Source organism: Haliotis rubra, unplaced genomic scaffold (genome assembly GCF_003918875.1).
Source record: "Haliotis rubra isolate DU_JTF1 unplaced genomic scaffold, ASM391887v1 Scf386, whole genome shotgun sequence".
Classification (NCBI taxonomy): domain Eukaryota; kingdom Metazoa; phylum Mollusca; class Gastropoda; order Lepetellida; family Haliotidae; genus Haliotis; species Haliotis rubra.
In genome coordinates, this window is record NW_025767064.1 from 959,230 (window position 1) to 982,700 (window position 23,471).

At 36.2% G+C, this 23,471-nt stretch overlaps 1 protein-coding gene across 1 annotated transcript in view; it reads left to right on the forward strand.

Moving 5' to 3' along the window:
• The window catches only part of LOC124286552 (protein kinase C-binding protein NELL2-like), a 94,556-nt gene extending 79,637 nt beyond the window's left edge, over positions 1–14,919 (forward strand). Inside the window, exons 4-9 of the mRNA XM_046722923.1 lie at positions 8,466–8,606; positions 11,949–12,065; positions 12,919–13,001; positions 13,398–13,568; positions 13,957–14,193; positions 14,383–14,919. Coding sequence (XP_046578879.1) covers positions 8,466–8,606; positions 11,949–12,065; positions 12,919–13,001; positions 13,398–13,568; positions 13,957–14,193; positions 14,383–14,475 — 842 coding nt within the window. The 3' untranslated portion in view covers positions 14,476–14,919. The remainder of the gene's footprint in view (positions 1–8,465; positions 8,607–11,948; positions 12,066–12,918; positions 13,002–13,397; positions 13,569–13,956; positions 14,194–14,382) is intronic.
• The last annotated feature ends 8,552 nt before the right edge of the window (positions 14,920–23,471 follow it).

Consider the following 23,471-nt stretch of genomic DNA (forward strand, 5'->3'; position numbering starts at 1 on the left):
CTTGGATCAGTGTATGTTGGAGAGTGTTTTGCGGAGATTCTGACTTGTGCAGTTTCCTGAGACTAAACAAAGTTGTTGGAGTCCTACTTTCCTATTAACCTGTATATTGGATGTCTGTTTTAAAACCTTAAGTCAGCTATACAAGAGAGAGTTCAGTCATCTCATCCACACATGCATTTATGTGGTAACAGTTTAGGTCAATTACATTGGAGTGGGTTTAATCTTTACTTATAGATGTTTCATTCACATATGCATTTATGTGGTAACTGTTAATGTCAATGACATTGGAGTAGATGTTTCAGCAACATATTATAAGTGATGTGTAAATAGCAGTTGAGGTCAACTACACTAGAGTGGGTTTAGTCTTTACTTGTAGATGATTCAGCCACACATGCGTAAATGTGATAGCAGTTGAGGTCAATGACTTTAGAGTGGGTTTAGTCTTTACATATCAGTGTTTCATCTGATCAGCACTTGCATTTATGTGCTAACAGCTAAGGTCAGTGACACTAAAGAGGGTTTAGTCTGTAATGATAAGTCTTTCATGCACACATGCTTTGTTGTGCTTAGTTGTCTCCCTTTTATTACCAGGATCTTATGATTCAATTACCAGATTAAGATCACTGTTCATTTGTTTCATCTAACTGGAAAACGTATTACCTGCATCAGTATTGTGCTGTGCTCTGACAATTCATGTTCGACCCTATGCAGTCACAAGGTACTGTTCAAATCAGCATAGGTGAGTGAGTTTGGTTTTACGCCGCTTTTAGCAATGTTCCAGCAACATCATGGGGAGGGACACCAGAAATGGGCTTCACACATTGTACCCATGTGGGGAATTGAACCCGGGGCTTTGGCGCGACGAGCGAACGCTTTAACTACTAGAATACCCGACCCTGTGGAAATCCATTTTGGTCTAACTTTGCTTATTTAACATCTTCATAGATTTTGTTAAAATCTTGCGTGTGCAGTCCAGTAGCAAGGTGGTCCAGCAGCCGATCTGTCATGGTGTAAGTGATGAAGGCTCTGATGGAGTCTTGAGTACAGAGTTACTCTCACTTACTGCACTCAGTAACCTGGCAGCCTCTGCACAAAAAGATGTTTTGTGTTAACTATAATCAACCTTAGTCTTAGGATGATCTCATATTCAACCTAAGTGTCGAATTGCCTTAACATGTTTTAACAGATTCACAGCAGGTGCACTCCAGGGACCGTCTCAAAACCACAAAGATTATTTCTGTAAAAAAAATACCATGTCCATAGGATTAACAGTTCTTTTGATGGGGGTGGTACTTTCAAGATGCATGTATTGTTTCTTCATACACTTATTGTTCCAACATAATAGATTGATGCCGGAATATTTTAATTTAGTCGACATGGTACACATTGATAATGTGTTATTAGTTTGTACTTTACTTCTAAAAATAAAAATGTTTTAAAAAAATAAAATCCTACCTTCCTACCCTAAATTTTAAAGAGGTGTAATCGGAACCACAACATATTTTGTATATTTGGCCATATACACTGAAGTTGACTGAAGCTATATCTTCAACATAAGAAAGTCAAGGAATGCTTACTTTCTCAGAGAGAAATGATCAATAGTAGAAACTTGAAGTGCATCATGGAATTCTATTGTTATTACAAATAAACAATGTATCACATAATAACCATGGCTCTGGTTAGTAGGGTTGGGAATTGGTTACAATCTCATAATTGATGATTGGTTCATTACAACCAATCAATCATCGAAAATAATTAATTTGCGTTACTTATCAGATTTTTCTCTTATGTTTGTTAATGCACACACAAAAAATACAGAAAAAAACTGCAGTTCTTTGGGTTTTTTTGCAAATTGTACAAAATGCATTTCCAAATTTCACATTTTTAAAGGAGGACTAGAATGTTAGGAACATAAATTAACTGAAGTCTGAAGTAAATATGATCATGGGATGACCTTGTGCTTACATTGTTTGTGTTCGTTTATGAGAAAAAAATATCAATTAATTGCTTGGTAGTTTAGTCACTGCGACCAATCTTCGATTATTTCAATTAATCGGACCACAACTACTGGTTAGGCAGGTGGGTATGTGTATCCTACTCATGAACCCCCACCCTCAGGTACCTGATTTACCCATGGAGAAGGGATAGTGTTCAAAAAGGGGTTCAGTTCTACTCGCTCATTGTATCAGATATAGTAAGGCAGTTATGGAAAGGTTCTTGTCGGTAATATTCCACTATGGTGGCATCTTTATGAACAGGAGAAGATTGCAAACTACAGTCCGTTTGAGACAAAATGATACCGATGAATTGCAATCTAACACAAAAACAAACGCAAACCAATCGCTTGTCGCCCTGTTCCTGTAGTTGCCATTGCGCCCTTGTAACAAACTTGGAAAACGCACAAATAAATGATGACAGTTTCTTAAACAACTTTTTTATTTTTGTGACAAAAATTCTGCAATTGTTTTCTAGAGTTGGTCTGTTGTTTTTATTGCAGTCCGCGTTGGTTTGATTCTTTTATGTCTATTTGTTTTTGTGTTAGATTGCAATTCATCGGTATCATTTTGTCTCAAACGGACTGTAATGATAATACAAATACCCAGGGGCCCATTATGGGTGTTTTGACACACCCGTGAGACCACAAGCTGTATCATTAAACATCAAAGATGAAGTAGGCCAAGGCCTAGGAACCTTGAGTAGGCCCATGAAACCAAACACTAGGATGTATATCAATATAAATGAGAACTGGTATTCTAATCGCAATGTCCTACATGTTTCAATGTCAAGACCAACACACCAGCGTAAATACCGGTAATTGTTTCACAGAGTTGACAATTAATGGTTTCAAAGCTTTGAAAAGTAATTGTTTCAAGTATTTACAAGCAATTGTAAAAAGTTGACAATTACCTGTTTCATACAGTTGACAAGTGATTATTTCAAAGAGTTGAGAGGTTATTGTTTCTGGAAGCTGAAACCATTTGATAGATTTGACAACTACAAATAATTTTTTATAAGCTGTTCATGACAGTATCAAAGACTTCACAACTTTTGTCATGGAGTTTACAATAACCTGTTTCAAATTGAAAATCATATTGTTAACAACTATTCATTTAATGAGTTGATGTGCCTGTTTCATAGAGTTGACAATTAACTGTTCCAAAGAGTGAGTGAGTGAGTTTAGTTTTACGCGTCTTTCAGCAATATTCCAGCAATATCATGGCGGGGGACACCAGAAATGGGCTTCACACATTGTATACATGTGGGGAATCGAACCCGGGTCTTCGGGGTGACGAGCGAACGCTTTAACCACTAGATAACCCCACTGCCCCTGTTCCAAAGAGTTGCCAGCTATTTTATAATGGCTTATGATATTTAATTGTTTCATAGAGCTTAAAACTATTTCATAGAGTTCTGAAGTTACTCTTTCAATAGTAGTAGATCACTAATTGTTTCACAGAGTAAATTTAACCAAATTTAACTGCTTCAAAGAGTTGATAAATAACTGTTTTGAAAAATGGACAATACAGTTTTTCAAGACATCTAAAACAACTTACTTTCACAACTGGATATTTCAAAGAATTGGCAACTACCTGTTTCAAAGATTTGGAAATAATAGTATCATAGAGTTAACTTATTTCATAGAGTTGACAACCTGTTTCAAAGAATGGACAAATTTCTGTTTTACACTTTGAAACTAACCTTTTTGGGACAAACCATGACCAGGAACACAGGATCTTTACATAGCATGTGCTGTTAGATAAACTGTAACTGGTTTGACCTTTTTCAGTTGAATATTTACATTATTTATTAAAATGAAATAAACAAATAAAAATGCATTCTGATTACTCTGGGATATTCAAAGACCACCTGAAGGATGAAAAATAAACATTCAAATCAACATTTATGTACATTTATCTCAAATTTACATAGAAATTATTTAATGTGATTGATATTGAGATGAGCCCTGTTGCCGTGGCAATCAGAGGGAGCATCTCACAACAGTAGGAGGCAGTAATACAGCTCTTCAGATAAACATGCAGGCACTTCCGTCAGTTTTTTGTCTTGATGTGAAAATATATCAGCGTTTGTAGTCGCCACACCTTTGCTCACTGATTAGCTTGCGCAAAACGAAAAAGAGAAGACGTAGATTCTTTGGCTGGATCACAGATAAAAAGTGCTGCGGATCTTCCTCTGTCATAATTCAGTCTTTCAGCTTAGGTGGTGAATACAGTTTTTGGGTAAAGGTTAAGACTGCCGATGTTAAACTTTTTCACATTCTTAAACAGTGAGCTTGCGTGCGTGTGGGGATTTGATTTCAAGATTTTAAAAAGTCTATAAAACTGAAAAAGTAATCAGGTTGATGTGATAGTGCTGTTATTTTGGTTAACCCACTGATACCATCCTTACATTGTCAGCAAGCTGGTGAATTAGTGAGTTTAGTTTTAGGAATATCACTGTGGGGGGACACCAGAAATGGGCTTCACACATTGTTCACATGTGGGGAATCGAACCCAAGTCTTGGTTGTGACAAGGGAATGATTTAACCACTAGGCTACCCCACCACACTGTCAGCATGCTGGAGGGGTTGATTTCTTTGGTCATATGGACAAGTCTTCTGACCTCATATCAGAAAGTCTGTGGTTTAAATTACATCATGACACTCAGGCGTATTATGGCCACTACATAGGCAGGGCTCAGCATGTTCATATTGAATTTGAGGAAAATAAGTTCCAGTATACTATACTACCCATCAAAAGTTTAGACACACTTAAAGCACTCACTATATGTTATGTATATATGTATGGTCACATCGAATCTGAATTTCTCCCCTAACTTGGGGGAACCAACTGAAAACCTTATGCAGATGAATTGCACGAGGATCATGCATCAAATTGCTCTAAAACATGTGCAAATATCATGCATGTGAACAGCTGCGTTTTGGTGTAAAGTTTTGTTACTAATTCGTCAATTTTCACTGAGCTTCATCGTTTATTGAACTCATGACAATAATCTTTTCAATGGTACAAATGTGTTTTACAATACATTGGTTCATGTGTAAACAGTACCTTTACACAGTATGGAAAGTTTTGCAAAATTTATTTTAGAACAGTTGACTTAAGTAAATGGCTACATTTACACTAGTGAGTCTAAACTTTTGATGGGCAGTATATGTGGCCTGGGACATGCCTTCTGTAGACAGAGTATCATCTTCATCATCACATTGACAACTTGTTGACTAGATTAACCTTTTTGGACATGTTGACAAGGCCTCTGATGTCGGATCAGAAGGTTTGAATCCCATCATGGGACTAAGAAATTTATGTCCTCTACAGAGACAAATTGTAAGTAGTTAATTCATTGATATTGGTAAGATCTTTCAGACATCTCTCGAGGGATTTACAGGACGCGAATTCCTGCGTCCTATACTCATAAATATTGACAATGGACCCAACAAAATTTATTAGCGCGTCCACAGGGACTCAGAAAAAGTCCAAATACATTTTGTAAAAATTCCAATCAAGTGACAATAAGTTATCACTAAGTTTGCTACTAGCTGGGTTATGGTAGTATTTGCAATTTAATTACTGTAACAATTTGATGATCATGATACACAATGCAATAACAGTATTAATAATAATAAACTAAGTGTCTGGACCCCCATTGTGTTGTCCAGGACCCCTGAAAATAAATAGTATGGGTCCCAGGGACCCTCAAATACAGGACTCAAGGTCAATCCCTGTCTCTCCCTCATCATTACTTGTTTAGACATTGTCTTATTATTTAAATCAATAGACAATGCCTGCATTTTTAGCTGCCATCTCATAGAATGATCTTTGTTCAGTTTTACTTTGAGTTTAAACATAAAAATAATATTGTTGCTGTTTTGTGGGATTTCAGTCACACAGTCATGACTCGGGTTGAAACTGCCCTTCTCAGCCAAGACCAAGCACAGACATTATGATATTCATGCCACTATTTCAGCCTCAAGACCTTAGATTAGACCCTGTCAGAAAGCAGGCATGTAAAATGCACTAACATTTCCTTGATCCAAGCAATGGATCAGAAACTGTATGAAGTTTATCAAAAGAAATTGTTCAAACTGTATGTGCTACTAGTAAATCATACGCTTTTGTATGAAGTACAGTTGTAGGCAGATATATCAGTGAGTGCTTCCACCATGTCTTGACATCGAGGTTCCAGGGTGTATTGAATTGAGATAATGGAATTCAGTTGATTGGAACATTGTAGTTTCTGTTACAGTGAAATTAATGCTCTATCCTAAGAATGAAAACATGTTTGTGTTTGAAAAGTTTGTTTTTTTTTAAATTTACAAAAGAAGTTTAAATCAATGTCTCTGGATATACTTCAGTCTTTTCATATCTTTGTAAGATGTAAAGAATTTTTAGGAGACTTTTAGCAGTATTGTATGTAGGAATATCAACTCTCCCACAGATCACCACCATAAAAAAAATATGTGTTTCCATGCTGTGCAGACCTGTTGATTATTCAGACATAAATTGCCTTCATGATTCTTGTCGAGTAAGGTATGTTTTAATATGAAGAGCCCAAAATTAATAGATTATCTTGAATATGTCTTTGAAGTAGATTGAAAGTAATCTCAGTTAAAATTATCGCAGAAGAAGTGAATAATAACACTGTACAAAAGTATCCTTTGTGGACATGTGTTGAATGTTTGTCCACCAGGTATATATGTATGTTTGTATTCATCACCACTGAAGTCTCATTATAGTCAGACCTGTGAAGATCTGGGTTAGAACTGATCTTCGGTAACCCATGCTTGTCTTAAGAGCCAACTAACGGGATTGGGTGGTCAGGCTTGCTGATTTGGTTGACACATATAATCAGATCCCAATTGCGTAGATCAATGCTCATGCTGTTGACCACTGGATTGTCTGGTCCAGACTCGATTATTTACAGACTGCCACCATACAACTGGAATATTGCTGCATGCGGTGTGAACTAAACTCACTTACTTGCTCTCTCATTAAAGTCAGATACCTCTCTTCAGACAGGGTATTTCCTTAGGAAGTCAAGTCAACATTGTAACCAAGCAATCCATATCAAGGACTTTAAGTTATGGGTACAAGGGACCCAAACATTTGGACAATGGTGTCTGCTTCCTCTATTTCTAAAAGAAATATAATTAAGGAAATCAGAATTAAATGTGTTGTTAGTTATCATGGTGGCCGAGTTAAGGGAAAATCGAATGTGAACAGTTTGGTCACAGTCGCTTCAGTAAGGATACATATCATTCTTCCATTTGGATTAATTCCACTGAATTTGTGCATTTTGTACCTGACTTCACTTACAGGAAGCTGTAATCTACAAAGTTTGTTGTCCACGAGTATGCCTGGTTCTCATTCTAATACTATTATGCAATCAGGTGTATCCTTGTTTCATAATAATATGTAAAATAATGGTGATATTGACGCAGTGGAAGCAAGTCTTTATAAAGGATACTTTTGAAATTATTGCTCCATGGATAGGTGCATTGGGGATTATACAGAACTGTTCAGAGGCCAGTATTTGGCCCAATGTTTGCAGCTATGTCCATATTTCCATATTCATGTGAATGCACTTAGAATTAATATTTTGGCTGTATAGAAGTGATCTGTAAGTCGTTGATTATGGAGGGGGAGACTTTGGATTTTCTGCTCCAATGAATGAGTGACTGAGTGAGTATGGTTTGATGCTGCTATAGCAAGCAATGTTCCAGGAATATTCACAGAATTGGTGTCACACATTGTACCAATGTGGGTCTTCATTGTGATGAGCCAAGGCTATAACACTAGGCAACCCCCCTTCCCTTTTTTAGGTTCAGGTTTTATAATCATCTGGCTATCATTATATTAGAAACTGCAGAGTTAAACAGCATTGACTGACACACTCAAGCCATTTCTGGTGACCACTTTATACTTACTATGAATCACTGATTTGACTGGTCCAGGTAATATTATCAACTGATCTATCATGATATTATGGATTGCACTGTTAAACAGCATTTGCTGACACACTCAAGCCATTTCTGGTGATCACTTTATCCACATGTGGAAACCGTGGTGGCTGAGTGGGTTAGATGGCTGACTCTAAGAGTGTGGGTTTATATCCCAGATGGGACTCAACCCAGCAGAAGTACTAGAATCTGTACTTTACTGAGAAGGTGTAATCCCCAATACATGTACAACATGTATTATGTAATCGGTAGGATGTCTTCACAGACCGCATTACCAAACAGCTATGATATTGCATATATGAAGTAGCTGATATAATTACATCATTAGCGTTAGATAGTTATGTTGCTCAGTTTCTTCTTAATGTGATATACCTTGCCTCGTAAAAGTGGCACCATTGTTTCCTGTAATTAATTTAAACCCACCTTGTTTCTTTTCCACTATTTCCCATTAGGCAGTATATTTAATCAAGTGACATGTTTTCTCTCCCAGACATTGACGAGTGTGCCCTGGGTATATCGTCCTGTCGTGGACACTCCGTCTGTATTAACCAGCCGGGATGGTACCAGTGTGACTGTCTTGAAGGTTTCCATAGCAACTGGCCAGACAACCATTATGGCAGCCTCTGTCTAGGTACCAAATGAGCATGCATAGTGTTATTGCTAATGTGTGTGTTAATTATGTGTTAATGAATGTATACTTCTTGGAAGTAGATAATTTTCACTGTGTTTGACACCGTGTGTCTGTGTTACCTGTGACAGGCAAGTGCAGGTGTGATAACTGTGGGAGTATATATAGGTATGCTTGATTGTGTGTAAACTGAGGCAGGTGTGGTGTGTGTCAGAGTATATGTATGCATGATTGTGTGTAAACTGATGCAGGTGTGGTGTGTGTCAGAGTATATGTATGCATGCTTGTGTGTAAACTGATGCAGGTGTGGTATGTTTCAGAGTATATGTATGCATGCTTGTGTGTAAACTGATGCAGGTGTGGTGTGTGTCAGAGTATATGTATGCATGCTTGTGTGTAAACTGATGCAGGTGTGGTATGTGTCAGAGTATATGTATGCATGCTTGTGTGTAAACTGATGCAGGTGTGGTACGTGTCTGAGTACATGTATGCATGCTTGTGTGTAAACTGATGCAGGTGTGGTATGTGTCTGAGTACATGTATGCATGCTTGTGTGTAAACTGATGCAGGTGTGGTGTGTGTCAGAGTACATATATGCATGCTTGTGTGTAAACTGATGCAGGTGTGGTATGTGTCAGTATATGTATGCATGCTAGTGTGTGATGCAGGTGTGGTGGTATGAGTCAGAGTATATGTATGCATGTTAGTGTGTAAACTGATGCAGGTGTGGTATGTGTCAGAGTATATGTATGCATGTTAGTGTGTAAACTGATGCAGGTGTGGTGTGTGTCAGAGTGCATGTATGCATGTTAGTGTGTAAACTGATGCAGGTGTGGTGTGTGTCAGAGTATATGTATGCATGCATGTCTGTAAACTGATGCAGGTGTGGTATGTGTCAGAGTATATGTATGCATGCTTGTGTGTAAACTGATGCAGGTGTGGTATGTGTCAGAGTATATGTATGCATGCTTGTGTGTAAACTGATGCAGGTGTGGTGTGTGTCAGAGTTCATGTATGCATGTTTGTGTGTAAACTGATGCAGGTGTGGTATGTGTCAGAGTATATGTATGCATGCTTGTGTGTAAACTGATGCAGGTGTGGTGTGTGTCAGAGTTCATGTATGCATGTTAGTGTGTAAACTGATGCAGGTGTGGTATGTGTCAGAGTATATGTATGCATGCTTGTGTGTAAACTGATGCAGGTGTGGTGTGTGTCAGAGTTCATGTATGCATGTTAGTGTGTAAACTGATGCAGGTGTGGTATGTGTCAGAGTATATGTATGCATGCTTGTGTGTAAACTGATGCAGGTGTGGTATGTGTCAGAGTACATGTATGCATGCATGCATTCCATTTTGAATGTATTGGCATGTCTGTCCACTGTGTGTTATGTAAAATAGGAAGTAGAAGTGTTTAAACTTTTGAATGTCTGTCTAGCGTGTACAGTGCTATGTGAAATAGGAAGTAGAAGTGTTTAACCTTTTGGATGTATTGAAATGTCTGTCTACTGTGTGTTATGTGAAACAGGAAGTAGAAATGTTTAACATTTTGAATGTCTGTCTACTGTGTGTTATGTGAAATAGGAAGAAGAAATGTTTAACCTTTTGAATGTATTGGAATGTCTGACTACCCTGTGCAGTATTATGTGAAATAGGAAGTAGTATGTGCAATTTTCTTTGTTGTGTGGTTCTATCACAATTTGTTTTTTAGGGGTGATATCTGTTCCTGTAGTTATCCAGTGGTATTTCTTACAGTTTCCGTTATCTCATTCTCTGTGTTTGTTGATTGGAGTTGCTTCACGCCTCATTTGACTGGATACTTTGTTCATTTATTAAAGCTGTGTTGTTCGTTGACCCTGAATTGTTGTCTGTAGATGAGCATTTCAACCCACAGCCCAGCGGCCCTACGACTGAAACACCTCAGTTGCCAGATATAGCCATGTGGAATGCATGTTTGCTTCTAATTATCATTAATTTTTTAACATGTTCCCATTGTTTTATTGATGTTATATTGCCTGTGCCATATTATGTTTGCATTTTACAGACCTTCTTGTCAATATGTCAAGAGGAAAAATAGAAATCTAGTCATCAAGGTTGATTTGAAATATATATCTTGGAAAGTCATCATGTTTAGATCTTGTTCAAACTGCATGTAAATAATTGCCTTTTTCACATAATCAGTAGTTAACGAGTGTGTAGAACAAGGAAATGAATTGGTATCATCTTATGTCTGTTATGGCTGGCCAGCAAGGCAACTGCAATTTGTTGATCATGAATACACTTGTATATTTAAATCTTTAAAAAAGGTTTATCAGTAGGAAGTTTGCCAATGGATATAGATCATTCTGGGTAAACTGTCTGGGAAAGCTATTGTCAACAAGAAACATCCATAATGTTATTACCAAGCAAGGATATGTCTGGATAAAACTAACTGATCTTTAAACTTTGTTAGACCAATGTCTGGACACTGATGTAATGATCTGATCTGCTGAATCAGCTGCTTAATAACAAAAGCATATATATCAAGAATAACAGGTTTCCATGGATACACGAAGTCTGTTAGCCTCATGTTATTTTGATGGTGTGTGTATAATCATGCTTCTTCAGTTTCCACCATCAGTTACACTTTCATGTGAAGCTGTGAAATTAAAACTGTTTCATTTGAGAGTAAATTTTAAATAAGCCTTATGTATGTAGAAAGAAATGAATTTCAAAACCTGAACAAGTTTTGACTCACTACTTTACTTGCTTTGATCTAATTGTTAGATATGTTACAAATGAATCTGTACAGTTCATGGAAGAAGGGAGGTAACTCCAGATTGCTTAGTTTTTGTGTGTGCTTTTGATAAAACAGGTGGTATCAGATAGATATATTTAAAACTTCAAAAAAATATGTAAAAAAGCATCTTTATGAGAAGACTTATCATATTTTGTCGAAAAAGATGAAGAAAATGGCATTCAAATTTTGATTTTGTCCAGATGTGTTGTGGATGCTTCTTTTACTCGGTTCTCAAAGAATTTATTTTAACCATTTATCAGTTCTCAAAGATGAAAAGAATGAGATAAGCAAACAACTTGAAATGTATCTTTTGAATGATTCCACAACTGATATTTCTATTTATGTAAACATTTGAGTTGACTTTTTAACTTTTACCAGATTAAAGGTCAAAGGCCAAATGATAAAAAAATAGGATCTTATATTTTATGGATGGTTTAACATATAGCTGATGTTTTTGTAAGAAAATTAACTTTATGCTATTTATACTTAAAACATTATGTTTTGAAAAAAATGTTATTTTCCACCAGGGCTAATCACACTAATTGTAATGAATATGAATTTTGTCTGCAGATATTAATGAATGTGCGGGAGAAGGAAATGGCCACACATGTCATCCCACAATGCATTGCATCAATGAGGAAGGGTCGTATCAGTGTGGATGTATCAACAACAGCACGTGTCTGAAAAGTAAGTAGTGTGTGGGTGTTGAAGCTGACCATGCAGAAATACAGGAATGTGAACAAAGCTACCTTTTGCATGCAGGTTTCATATTCTCCTTTGAATCAAACACATCAGTTAATTAGTTGTGTTATTTATTGGTTTATATCAATAAAGATTTAGTTTAAATTGTCGTGGGTGGCATTTTAAGATTTTTTAGGATTGGAAAATTTATAATAAATTGTTACTGACAAACAGTAATTTAGTTCTTTGAAGGTCACTTAAAAGTGATGAACATGAGACAAAGTTATTTTTTCAATTAATTCCTTATTTGGTAAACACAATGTTTTGGAGTTAATTCTTCCTCCATCTTTTGGTAGGTATTAGACTGCCTGGTATAGATTGTATTAGGTTTTAGACTGACTAGATTGTGTTGTGTTTTTGACTGACTGATAGAGATTGTATTAGGTTTTAGACTGACTAGATTGTGTAAGGTTTTTGTCTGACTGATAGAGATTGTATTAGGTTTTAGACTGACTAGATAATGTGTTAGGTTTTTGACTGACTGATATTGATTGTATTAGGTTTAAGACTGACTAGATCGTGTTAGGTTTTTTGACTGACTGATATTGATTGTATTAGGTTTTAGACTGACTAGATTGTGTGAGGTTTTTGACTGACTGGTAGGATTTAGGCTGATAAAGATTGTATTAGATTTGAGACTGACTGGTATATATTGTGTTAGGTTTTAGACTGACTGGTATATATTGTTTTGGGTCTAAGAATAGGATAGTTTAGACTGTGTTAGTTTTAAGATGGACAGATTCTGATGTAGACTGTGTGAAGATTCAGACAGCTTGATGTAAATTGTGCTTTGTTTCAGACTGCTTGTTCGAGGGCCAGGAGCACAAGAATGGTGACACGTGGCTCTCCACAGTGGACAAGTGTCTTTCTTGTACCTGTCAGGTATTCAGCTTGTTTGTGCTTTCTTATACCATTTCCAAAACGTCAATCAGAAAGTGTCTCTTCATGAAATTTTGTGTACTCATCAGTTATGGTGTGACTGGTGCCTTTGGCCATTTATGAATTTTTGTATGTTTATTTGTTGTTTTACTTCTAAGAAAACAAATTCAGTTTAAACTGGGGTAGGGTTGGTTTCAGTTATGTACGTCATTAATTAACATTTCTTCATGAAAAACTGCAGAAAATATTCATGATGCCTAAATTTTTGTTCAATGTATGATTGGGTTTTTGATATCAAAATCTCTTCATAGATTAATTGAAAAGTCTTGTGTAGTCAAATGAAGAGATGGGAAGTAGATTTTACTGGGGCTTCATTAAATTTTTGTGTTGATGTTGCAGTCTGGAGTAACCACCTGCCACAAGAAGGATTGTGAGTGCTCTGACCCTGAGGTGGACAATGACTGCTGTCCATTTTGTAACCTAACTGCCCAGTGCCCCCACCAAGAGTTCTCCTTCTTCATGCAGAATGGGGAGAGGTGGACCTTCCAGTGTCAAACCTGCGAGTGTCTGGTGAGTTGTGTCAGGCCTGCGAGTGTCTGGTGAGTTGTGTCAGACCTGTGAGTGTCTGGTGAGTTGTGTCAGACCTTTGAGTGTCTGGTGAGTTGTGTCAGACCATCTGAGCGTCTGGTGAGTTGTGTCAGACCTGTGAGTGTCTGGTGAGTTGTGTCAGACCTTTGAGTGTCTGGTGAGTTGTGTCAGACCTGTGAGTGTCTGGTGAGTTGTGTCAGACCTGTGAGTGTCTGGTGAGTTGTGTCAGTCCTGCAAGTTTCTGGTGACTTGTGTCAGACCTGTGAGTGTTTGGTGAGTTGTGTCAGACCTGGGAGAGTCTGTTAGTGACTGGTGACCACAAACACATGATAACGCATGGTAACACAGGTGACAATGTCCTCTGTTTTAGCAAGGAGAGGTAGATTGCTGGCCTCTGGAATGCCCTGAGGATCGGTGTCACAACATGGTGCAGGAGAAGGGAGACTGTTGCCCACGCTGCATCGATGACAACCCCTGCATCAACCCTAACCTTGGTCTGGGAGGACAGGACCACTCCACAGCAAAGTGCATGTATCTGAATCATCAGTTCGGACACGGAGACTCCTGGGTGCTGGAGAGTGACAAGTGTACATCCTGCGAATGCAAGGTAGACTTGTGAGCTGACACAGAAACTGGAGTAGTTGTCTTGAAAACATACTGGCACTGTCAAATATACTGGCCACTTTCATATGCTCCCCATTTTCATACATACTACCAACAGTCATATCTATCATTCTGTGACAGAGTAGTAAGTTCAGTTTTGTTGAGAGATGATAACACTGATGTTCTGTTGCAGGCTGGTCACATCTGTTGTTCCTTCAACCAAACCTGCTATGCTGAAGCTGGTCTACCTACTGCCGCCCCCGAAGACCAGATCTCCCTGGGATAGTATCATCCAGCTGAAGCTGACCTGGACCAGATCAAACCAGATCATCCCATTTGGACCAGATCAGACTGGTCAACTGTGCTATGACCAGATAAGACTTGATTAATCTGGAGTGATCCACATTGGACCAGATAATCACTTTGCTAAGATCAGATAAATATCTGGTATGACTATAGATATTGTTTTATTTTGTTTCCTGTTGACTGACTGAAATATGTTTTGCACTTTGAATTTTGACAGTTGTAATGTTGTTTAAAATGTACCTCAGACTCTGCATCAGCTTGATCTGCTCTTCCCTGTAGAACATTTATACAGAACATTCAGCTGCTCATACCTGTCTGGGATCAGACATGAGGAGCAGGATGTCAGGTTTTGAAAACTCATGAGATGTGACATCTGGTCGGGCTACAACGGGGACAAAAGACTACATAGAAGAATTGTATCTTTGTTATGAATCCAAAAATAATGGCATTGTTTTCTTTCATGAATCCAAAAAGAATGACATTTCTGATCAGAATGCTCTTGATCCTGCTCCTTCAGAACAGCTGATGTGTTTTGTCTGCTTGGAAGGTTGTTGAGATTCTGCTCCAAATTCAAAATATTAGGTGTGTGGAAACTGAATATACTCCTGATCCAAATTAATGCAACATCTAGAACAGAGCACAGAGTTGAAACAGTATCCAACAGAGGCAACAGTTCCTGAGCAGAATGATCCCAGTTCCTTGTCTTGGTGTTTGAGTCAGGGCTGTTTCCAACTGTCCTACCCAAGGTACTACATTATGAGAGGCTAGATAGATCTGACATTGTCATGATACTGAGAGCAGTGTTGAGTGCACTGAAGTCTGGAATTTGTGCACAACTTGTTGCTATCACCGTGCATGTAATATTGTGATATGAGATGTGTTAAAGACACATCAAGATGATACTTGTCAGAGATTACTATTTGTCTTGAAACAGCTGAAAGAATAGTTTGTTTTGGAAATGTGTTTTTAGGGATAATCAATGAATAATGAAATTACGCGTGATATTTTGGATATACATGTTGGGTATATGAGACCTTCACTAAATTTCATGGAATTGAGATACCATGATGACCCAATTTACTTTGTGTATGTGATCACTATTGCTCCAAATCGATGAATATTATATTGATGCAAAATTTGTAGTATGTTTTCTTCTTTTTAAATTAGACTAAGTTGTGATTAGAACAGTTAGTTTAGTGTGGAAAATGATGACTTAAGTAATATTTGAATCTTGTCTGACAAGTATTCTTGCTATGACACAATTATGATATTACTGTTTTCGTCACAGTGTGTGAGATGATAACAGCCTTACCTCAATGGATGTATACGGTAGATACCTACAGTTTAGCTGTTTGCTTTCTATTGTAATATATTTGAATTTCATGTTTTTTATAGTTCATTTATGAATGAGTTTTGTTCATGATTTTGATATTATGTATCATAGAATTCTCATTGCATAATTTACATAATTGCATATTATTCTCAGATAATGCATGTGATAGTTCATAATTTCAATAGTATGGTTGTCATTAATTAATTAATAAGTATTGATCATAGTTACCATCAAGATATATAAAAAGCTTTCTGGGTTTTTGTGCTTGTTTCAGTGCAGCTTTACTTCCTAGTGTACAAGGGATAGCTTTAAACTTAACTGAATTAATCATTTTTTGTATAGAACATGTATAGTTGGTGTTTAAAAAAGTGATGGAATATATTTTTAAACATAAATATAAAGATATAATAATAATTTTGAAATTGTTCTTATAATGTCTATTTGTTGTTTAACAATAGGTTAGACTAAGTGGTGGATACAAATTTGAAAAGAAATTAGATTCTGGGAAACTCATTGTATTTTTAGTGAAAGTATTTAGTATTGTCTTTTAGTGATGATAAAGAATGGTATTTACCAGTTAAAATATCATCATTTAGTTATCTCAAACAGATAGAATATACTATTCCATACCAGGTTGGAAGACTTCAGTCCAAAGAAATGTGCTGATGTGCATCCTCATAGCTGAAGTATGCAGTTTATATTATTGTTATACTAAACTCGGCTTATAATGTGGCTTTTGTATGTCCCTATGTTGTACAACCCGATGAGACTGGTTAGTGATGTTTGTAGATACATGTTGACATACTTGAATACCCAGTTTTCTTGTTTCAGTATTTCATCTGTGTAATATATCTCAGCTAATTGCTTTAGTTGAGATTAACAGTGTTAGAATGATAAATTGTATTTGTTTATGATTGTAAAGCTGTAATTTGGAGATTTTATGTTACTGACTTTTCGGTTGTAGATGCTGCATGTTAAATACAACATACTGAACGTCCAGTTATGTTGACAAAAATATAGTTGGGCTAATTTCTTTTCGATTGTAAATGCAACCTTTTCATTATAGTCTGTTTGCAGTGAAAACGTACTGATGAATTTCACTTCAAACAAAAAAAGTAAATGGATTAAAGTGAAATTAAGATTGTGAATCCTCATAATCTCACCTTGCCAGTTGAACATTTAAATCTCAACATTTTATTCAACTTAGGATAAAAGTTGTTTAACAAAAGATCATAGTTTCAAATCGCTATTATTGGTTTCTATTACAAGGGAGTATGTACATTAAATGAAACACTGAGAAGAAGTAGGGGTGGTCTAAGTTAACGCTCATCACGTACCACACGTGCATTTGTTTCACTGTTCCATCTACTGCGCTTACCCCCTTCTAAGTTGAATAAAATCCTGAGATTTAAATGTTTAATTGGCAAGGTAAAATTATGAGAATTCGCGATCTTAATTTCACTTCATTTCACTTACTTTTTTTCTTTAAAGTGAAATTAATCGGTACGTTTTCACTGTAAACAGACTATAGTAAGCATTGAGATGAAACATATCAGTTAGTACAGATATAAATGTATCATTTCACAAAACCGGTCTAAAAAGGAAAGGCAGTTCTTGTTAAAATCTCTCAGCCACATTATTTCTGTCCTGTTTCTTTATTGTACTGCTAGTCACTGGGCTCCTTTTCACTTTATATGTACAGTTGTTTGTTTCTATCAAAATTATACATTTTCAGTGATTAATTTTTAGTCCACATGAAAGCTTATGATATAAAAGAAGTCTTTATATGATGTTTTTATGGAACATTTTCTTAATCTGGCCTTTAAAAAATTTGAAGCACATTTTGTTTTGTTGGTTAATTTTCATCCTGTGAATTCAGTAAGTTTGGTTTTTTACTGTTTGTCTCTTTGTGACATGTCCTATCCGCTTAGGAACAATACTTGGCATTTTCTGTGTGAGGCTGGTGTCGGTGTGAAAGCCGCTAGTATTGTAAACAATTTAAAGAAATTTATGTGATCACAAATCAAGAATAAAATGCTAAAACACTTTGAGAATTAAAGTTGCAAACTGACAAATTATTTTTGCACGAGTAACTAAGCTTTAAGCACCTGTTAGTTATAAAGTTTTGTCTTTAAAATGTGTTTTTCTATAGTGTGTTGAATGATGTTTTCATGAAGTTGTATTGTCATGATGCATGCAGACCCTCTCTAAATATTATTTATTACTTGCTAATAGTTGTATATGTTGTCTTCTTTGGCCAGATGTTAGTGTTTATCAGATCAGTTTAACCAACTGCCAAATGTTATGTTAAACATTTTCTTCTTTCTAATGATCTTAACGTTGTATATAAATTTTTGTGATTTTTTAAGGTTTCATTTAAACTCAAGATGATTCTGGGAGAAAGTAAGTGAACATGATTTTATTCTGCATTTAAGTTGGAAAATGTACTCAGTGTGAATTTTTGGTTCCATTGGGAATCTGATTTTGTTGCATATTTAGCATTTAATTCCCTAATTTAATGGTGCTTATTTATGATAAGTCTTATGTTGTTGTATGATTTATATCATATTGGGGTTTTCTACCAATTACCTCTCAGTTAACATACCAGAAATGTGGTACATGTTTAAATCTATTGACAATGCTATCTTGTATTTGGTTGACTTTGAAAATAAAATTTAATTGTAATTGTAAATTTTTGTTTCAGAGTATGTTAATTTTTTTACTGAATTGTGTATTGTTTCAATGTTCAATGCTGTCCATGAATTCACAGTGTAATTAAACTTAGGCTCAGTATTATTCAAATGTTTGTATGTATTTATGTATGTAGTAGAAGGTTGCGTCAGCTAACCTTTTGGACTGACCAAACAGAACACAGCTTACCAAATCACGAAAGTAAACATTGGCACATACCATATGAACCTTTACCTCAAAAACTCAAACGATTCCGAATGCTATTTTCCGCACGATCACTTCCGAGTGATACACTCAATGAGTAAACAGTCGCTGAAAATAGCGTTTTTGTCAATATTCAAGGATTTCATCTTGCGAAAATATAAGCAAATAGTAACCATGTTATTAGAAACCCATAAGCGTATATACTGCAGGTAAAATATCTGTGTTTTATGCAGATTTTCATTTGTTGATAGATCAGTGTTAGTGACCAGGGAAGAGAAAATCCAAAAACCGTTTTGTAAGTCCCGTCGAACTCTAACAAGTAGTCGTTGTCTGGTTAATTAAATCCGTTCGGCCGTCTCGCGTTTGATTGGACAGTCATAGGTCGCTCAAAGGCTAGCTGACTTCTACTAGGTTTTGTTGGACTCAGTTTAGCAGTGTAACGAATAATACTGAGCCTAAGTTTACTTAGACTGATGAATTCATGGTTCAATTTAATTTTCTTTATTAAACTTGGGTTCATGATAAATGGTAAGGGGCTGTTCTCTTCCATCAACCTGTTCAGAACTGTTATTGTGATGAAAGGGATTTTATGCAATAATTCCAGTTAAATCAGTTAATGCACATTTCTGATATGTTGACTGCAAGATCTCATCATTGCCATAGTGAACCAATGCTTGCGGTACTGTTGTCTCGCCCCCGCGGGGGCACATTCTGGGTTATTGGTGCCATACTTAATGTCAAATGGAGAAAAAACACTGTTTCTGAACAAAACAAAATCTGACCTCATCTCCTTGTTGTGTTATACCCTGTAACGAAGCTGTAAGCCTTTGTGACCATAATGCATCACAATGTATATTTAACAATGTTTTTTTGAATTTACTGGATGAATATTGTTCAGTGCTAGTTGTTGAATTACCACGCAATGCTAAGAGAGTGTGTAGCTTCTGAGTGTACAGCTGCAGTGGTGGCACTAACTACACTAAGGTCAGGCCCTGATTTCTCGAAACAAACTTAGGTTTGTACTCAAATATCAAACTGAGTTTGACAATTTGAAACAGCTGCATTTTTAAGATAAAAAAGCCCAAACAACTTAACTATTCTGTTCACCAAACTCAAATTGTCTACAATGTTTGAGTTTAATATCGATTTCAGTTCAACAATGGGAAATGCTTTTTCTCAAATTTGAGTAAAAATTTGAACTTAAGTCAAAACTCAGACTTAAGTTTGTTTCGAGAAATTGGGGCCAGACCTATTATATTTCTTGTTTTATGGATCCGTCGGTCGTATTTTTTCAAGAATAATATAAAAAAAAGAAGAAATTCTCCACTCAAATAATAAAATCCTTATGCTTTTATTGGCAAAAATATATACACTGCATAAATTAGCAGAAGAAAAATACTTTTAATATTTAGGAGGAATATTACTTTGACTGGTGATTTCATTTAAATATTTTTCCCCTCCTGCCTTTAGGTTTTTGAGGACAAAAATCCATAAAACAAAAAATAAAATTGGTCTGGCCTAAAAAACAAAATTTCAAAGATTTTCTGTGTGAGCAGAGGTCCATTGGAATTGGTTTCCCAAAGACCTATCAACATCTTGTTTTTTTCTGTTGCAGAATCTGAAGCCGTTTCAGCAGCCATAAACTTTATTATTAGCTTTTCTTTTGTTAATTGATTTTGTAAACCATTAATTTGAAAAAAGAAGGTCATACCAGTACTGCCAATCAACTGAAGTCCCTGAACATCATGTAAACAGAGTGGTCCTTGTTATGTCCGTAGGTATTTCATAAAGGAAAAATATACTGTTTAAAAGAAGTTACCTGATCTTTTATATATTAGTACAGTTAATCTGTCATGCCATAAAGAGCACCCATTCTTGCATATTTCTGTAGTTCATCATAAGTTAAAGAAGACCCAGTTCTATCATATTTCTGTAGTTAATCATGAGTTAGAGAAGACCCAGTTCTATCATATTTCTGTAGTTAAACATGAGTTAAAGAAGACCCAGTTCTATCATATTTCTGTAGTTAATCATGAGTTAAAGAAGACCCAGTTCTATAATATTTCTGTAGTTAATCATGAGTTAAAGAAGACCCAGTTCTATCATATTTCTGTAGTTAATCATGAGTTAAAGAAGACCCAGTTCTATCATATTTCTGTAGTTAATCATGAGTTAAAGAAGACCCATTCTTGCATATTTCTGAAGTTAATCATGAGTTAAAAGAAGACCCAGTTCTATCATATTTCTGTAGTTAATCATGAGTTAAAGAAGACCCAGTTCTATCATATTTCTGTAGTTAATCATGAGTTAAAGAAGACCCACCATATTTCTTAGTTAATCTAAAGAAGACCCATCATATTTCTGTAGTTAATCATGAGTTAAAGAAGACCCAGTTCTATCATATTTCTGTAGTTAATCATGAGTTAAAGAAGACCCAGTTCTATCATATTTCTGTAGTTAATCATGGGTTAAAGAGGACCCAGTTCTATCATAGTTCTGTAGTTAATCATGAGTTAAAGAAGACCCAGTTCTATCATATTTCTATAGTTAATCATGAGTTAAAGAAGACCCAGTTCTATCATATTTCTATATACTGAAGTGCTATTAGACTTGTATATGTATGTGAGGACCATGTACTTATAGTTATTGTGACATATTATTATTATTGGTGTGAATTTATTTGTGTATGCTCTAATTTATTTCAATCTGTGCATGTTGCCCTATATATGTGCTATCTGACCTCACCCTGGCAGTGTGGGCTGTCCTACAGGATGGTTGCTGTCCTTAAATGAGGAAATTAGTGGAAATCTGAAGTACTGTATACTATTAATGGGTTGTTGACCGCTGTGATACAACCTTGGACATAATATCAGATGGCTGTCAGGAGGAGAATGTAATTATGAATAATGAACTGAGACAGTGAGGGCGTGACAGGTGTTTTTTGTCAGACAAAACTGCCATTGTACATTTCCATATATAATGCATGTAAACAACAAGAAGTTCAAATACTCTGTAGAACACTGAGATGCTAAGTCAAGTTGCTAAAATCAGTATTTATGTCAGTAATCAAGGTTAAATTTCTCTGATGAATATCAGTTTCATGCATACTGTGATTGCCTATTTTATTATAAAATTAAAAGTTGTTCATTTATGATTGAATCAATAAATAAGTAAAAATAGTTTTGACATTGTTTAGACATTGTTGTCTATAGTAGGGAGTAGGAACTCTGGTCAACTAAAATATCTTGTCTATCAGATATAGCTTCAGTTGAATGGTCAGTGCACACTCACCAGGGTTATCCAGATGTTGGAAACTGAATGTGAACAGTGATGCATCTTTTACTGGAGTATTTCAATGTACAGATGGGGCGGTGGGGTAGCCTAGTGGTTAAAGCGATGGCTCGTCACGGCGAAGACCCGGGTTCGAATCCCCACATGGGTACAATGTGTGAAGCCCATTTCTGGTGTCCCATACCGTGATGTTGCTGGAATATTGCTAAAAGCGGCGTAAAACCAAACTCAGCCAGTCAGTCAATGTACAGATAACAGGTAGGTTATTTTCAGGGAGCTTCAGTCAACTAGTCTCTCACCATCTTGTCAAGAAATAATAATAATGAGAATATTTATAACGCGCCTTTTCCAGGCTAGATATCCGCACAATCTGATCATTATTACCCCGGATAACCCAAACTGCCTGTTAGGCGCTAGAAGGTTAATAGTCCCACCAGGTACCCATTTTCTTCTGGGTGAACAGAGGCAATTTTGAACAAACTCACTTGCCTAAGGTGAGATCACATGTGCTTTCTTGTGGGTCAGAACTGAAGTCCTAGAAACTCACAGGAGTTAAGCTGCTAAACACGGTCACCCAATATTGCTTAACTTGAACTGATTGTGACCTGAGCGCTATGCACAGGACCATGCCAAGAAAGGAAACCAGTAAGGGTAGTTTATTATCATTATCTAAGTGTATAGGTTCAGATGTAATCTTCTAGTTATATAGATGGTGTATCACACAAGACAATGGCACGTTTCCCCATACATGTGAAGTTCATGTCTGGTCTTCCTCCAATTGTATTATGACTGGAATAATACAGATAGCAGTGTTATACCCACGTCTCTCACTCAAGTATCAATTTTAATTAAGTTTTTATGTTATTTTAAAGATCTTTATAGTGTATAGTGGTCAAATAAAAAGTATTATTGCTTGATTCTTGCACTTTTCATTTTATTTTCAACAACAGTTGTATTTAGGGCACAAGATTTGCATTTCTGAAAGCAAGAATTTAAAAGGATCTGAAATTCTAATTTTGAATGGTGATGTAAATAAATGAAGGAGAAGATCTCTTACATTTACAGTAGGTCAGGTAAAATAAGGAAGATAGGAAATGAAATAGAAACTTGCTCTAATCTGTAACCATGCATTAACATTGTGCTCTACCATGCTTAACATACCACTGAATATTGTAATTAGTGGCAACACATCTCATGGTTAGGGTGGGCAGATGGCAGAACAGTGTACAACGGATGGAGAGGAATGTGATGTCAGTGAGTGAGTGAGTGTATGAGTAAGGTTTTATGCTACTTTCGGCAATATTACAGCAATAACATGGTGGGGAAGACAAGAAGTGGGCTTCTCACATCATACCTATGTGGAGAATCAAATCCAGGTTCTCTGCATGATGAGCGGATACTTGAACCACCAGGGTACCCCACCACCCAGACTCTAGTGAGATCAAACAGTCTGGCCA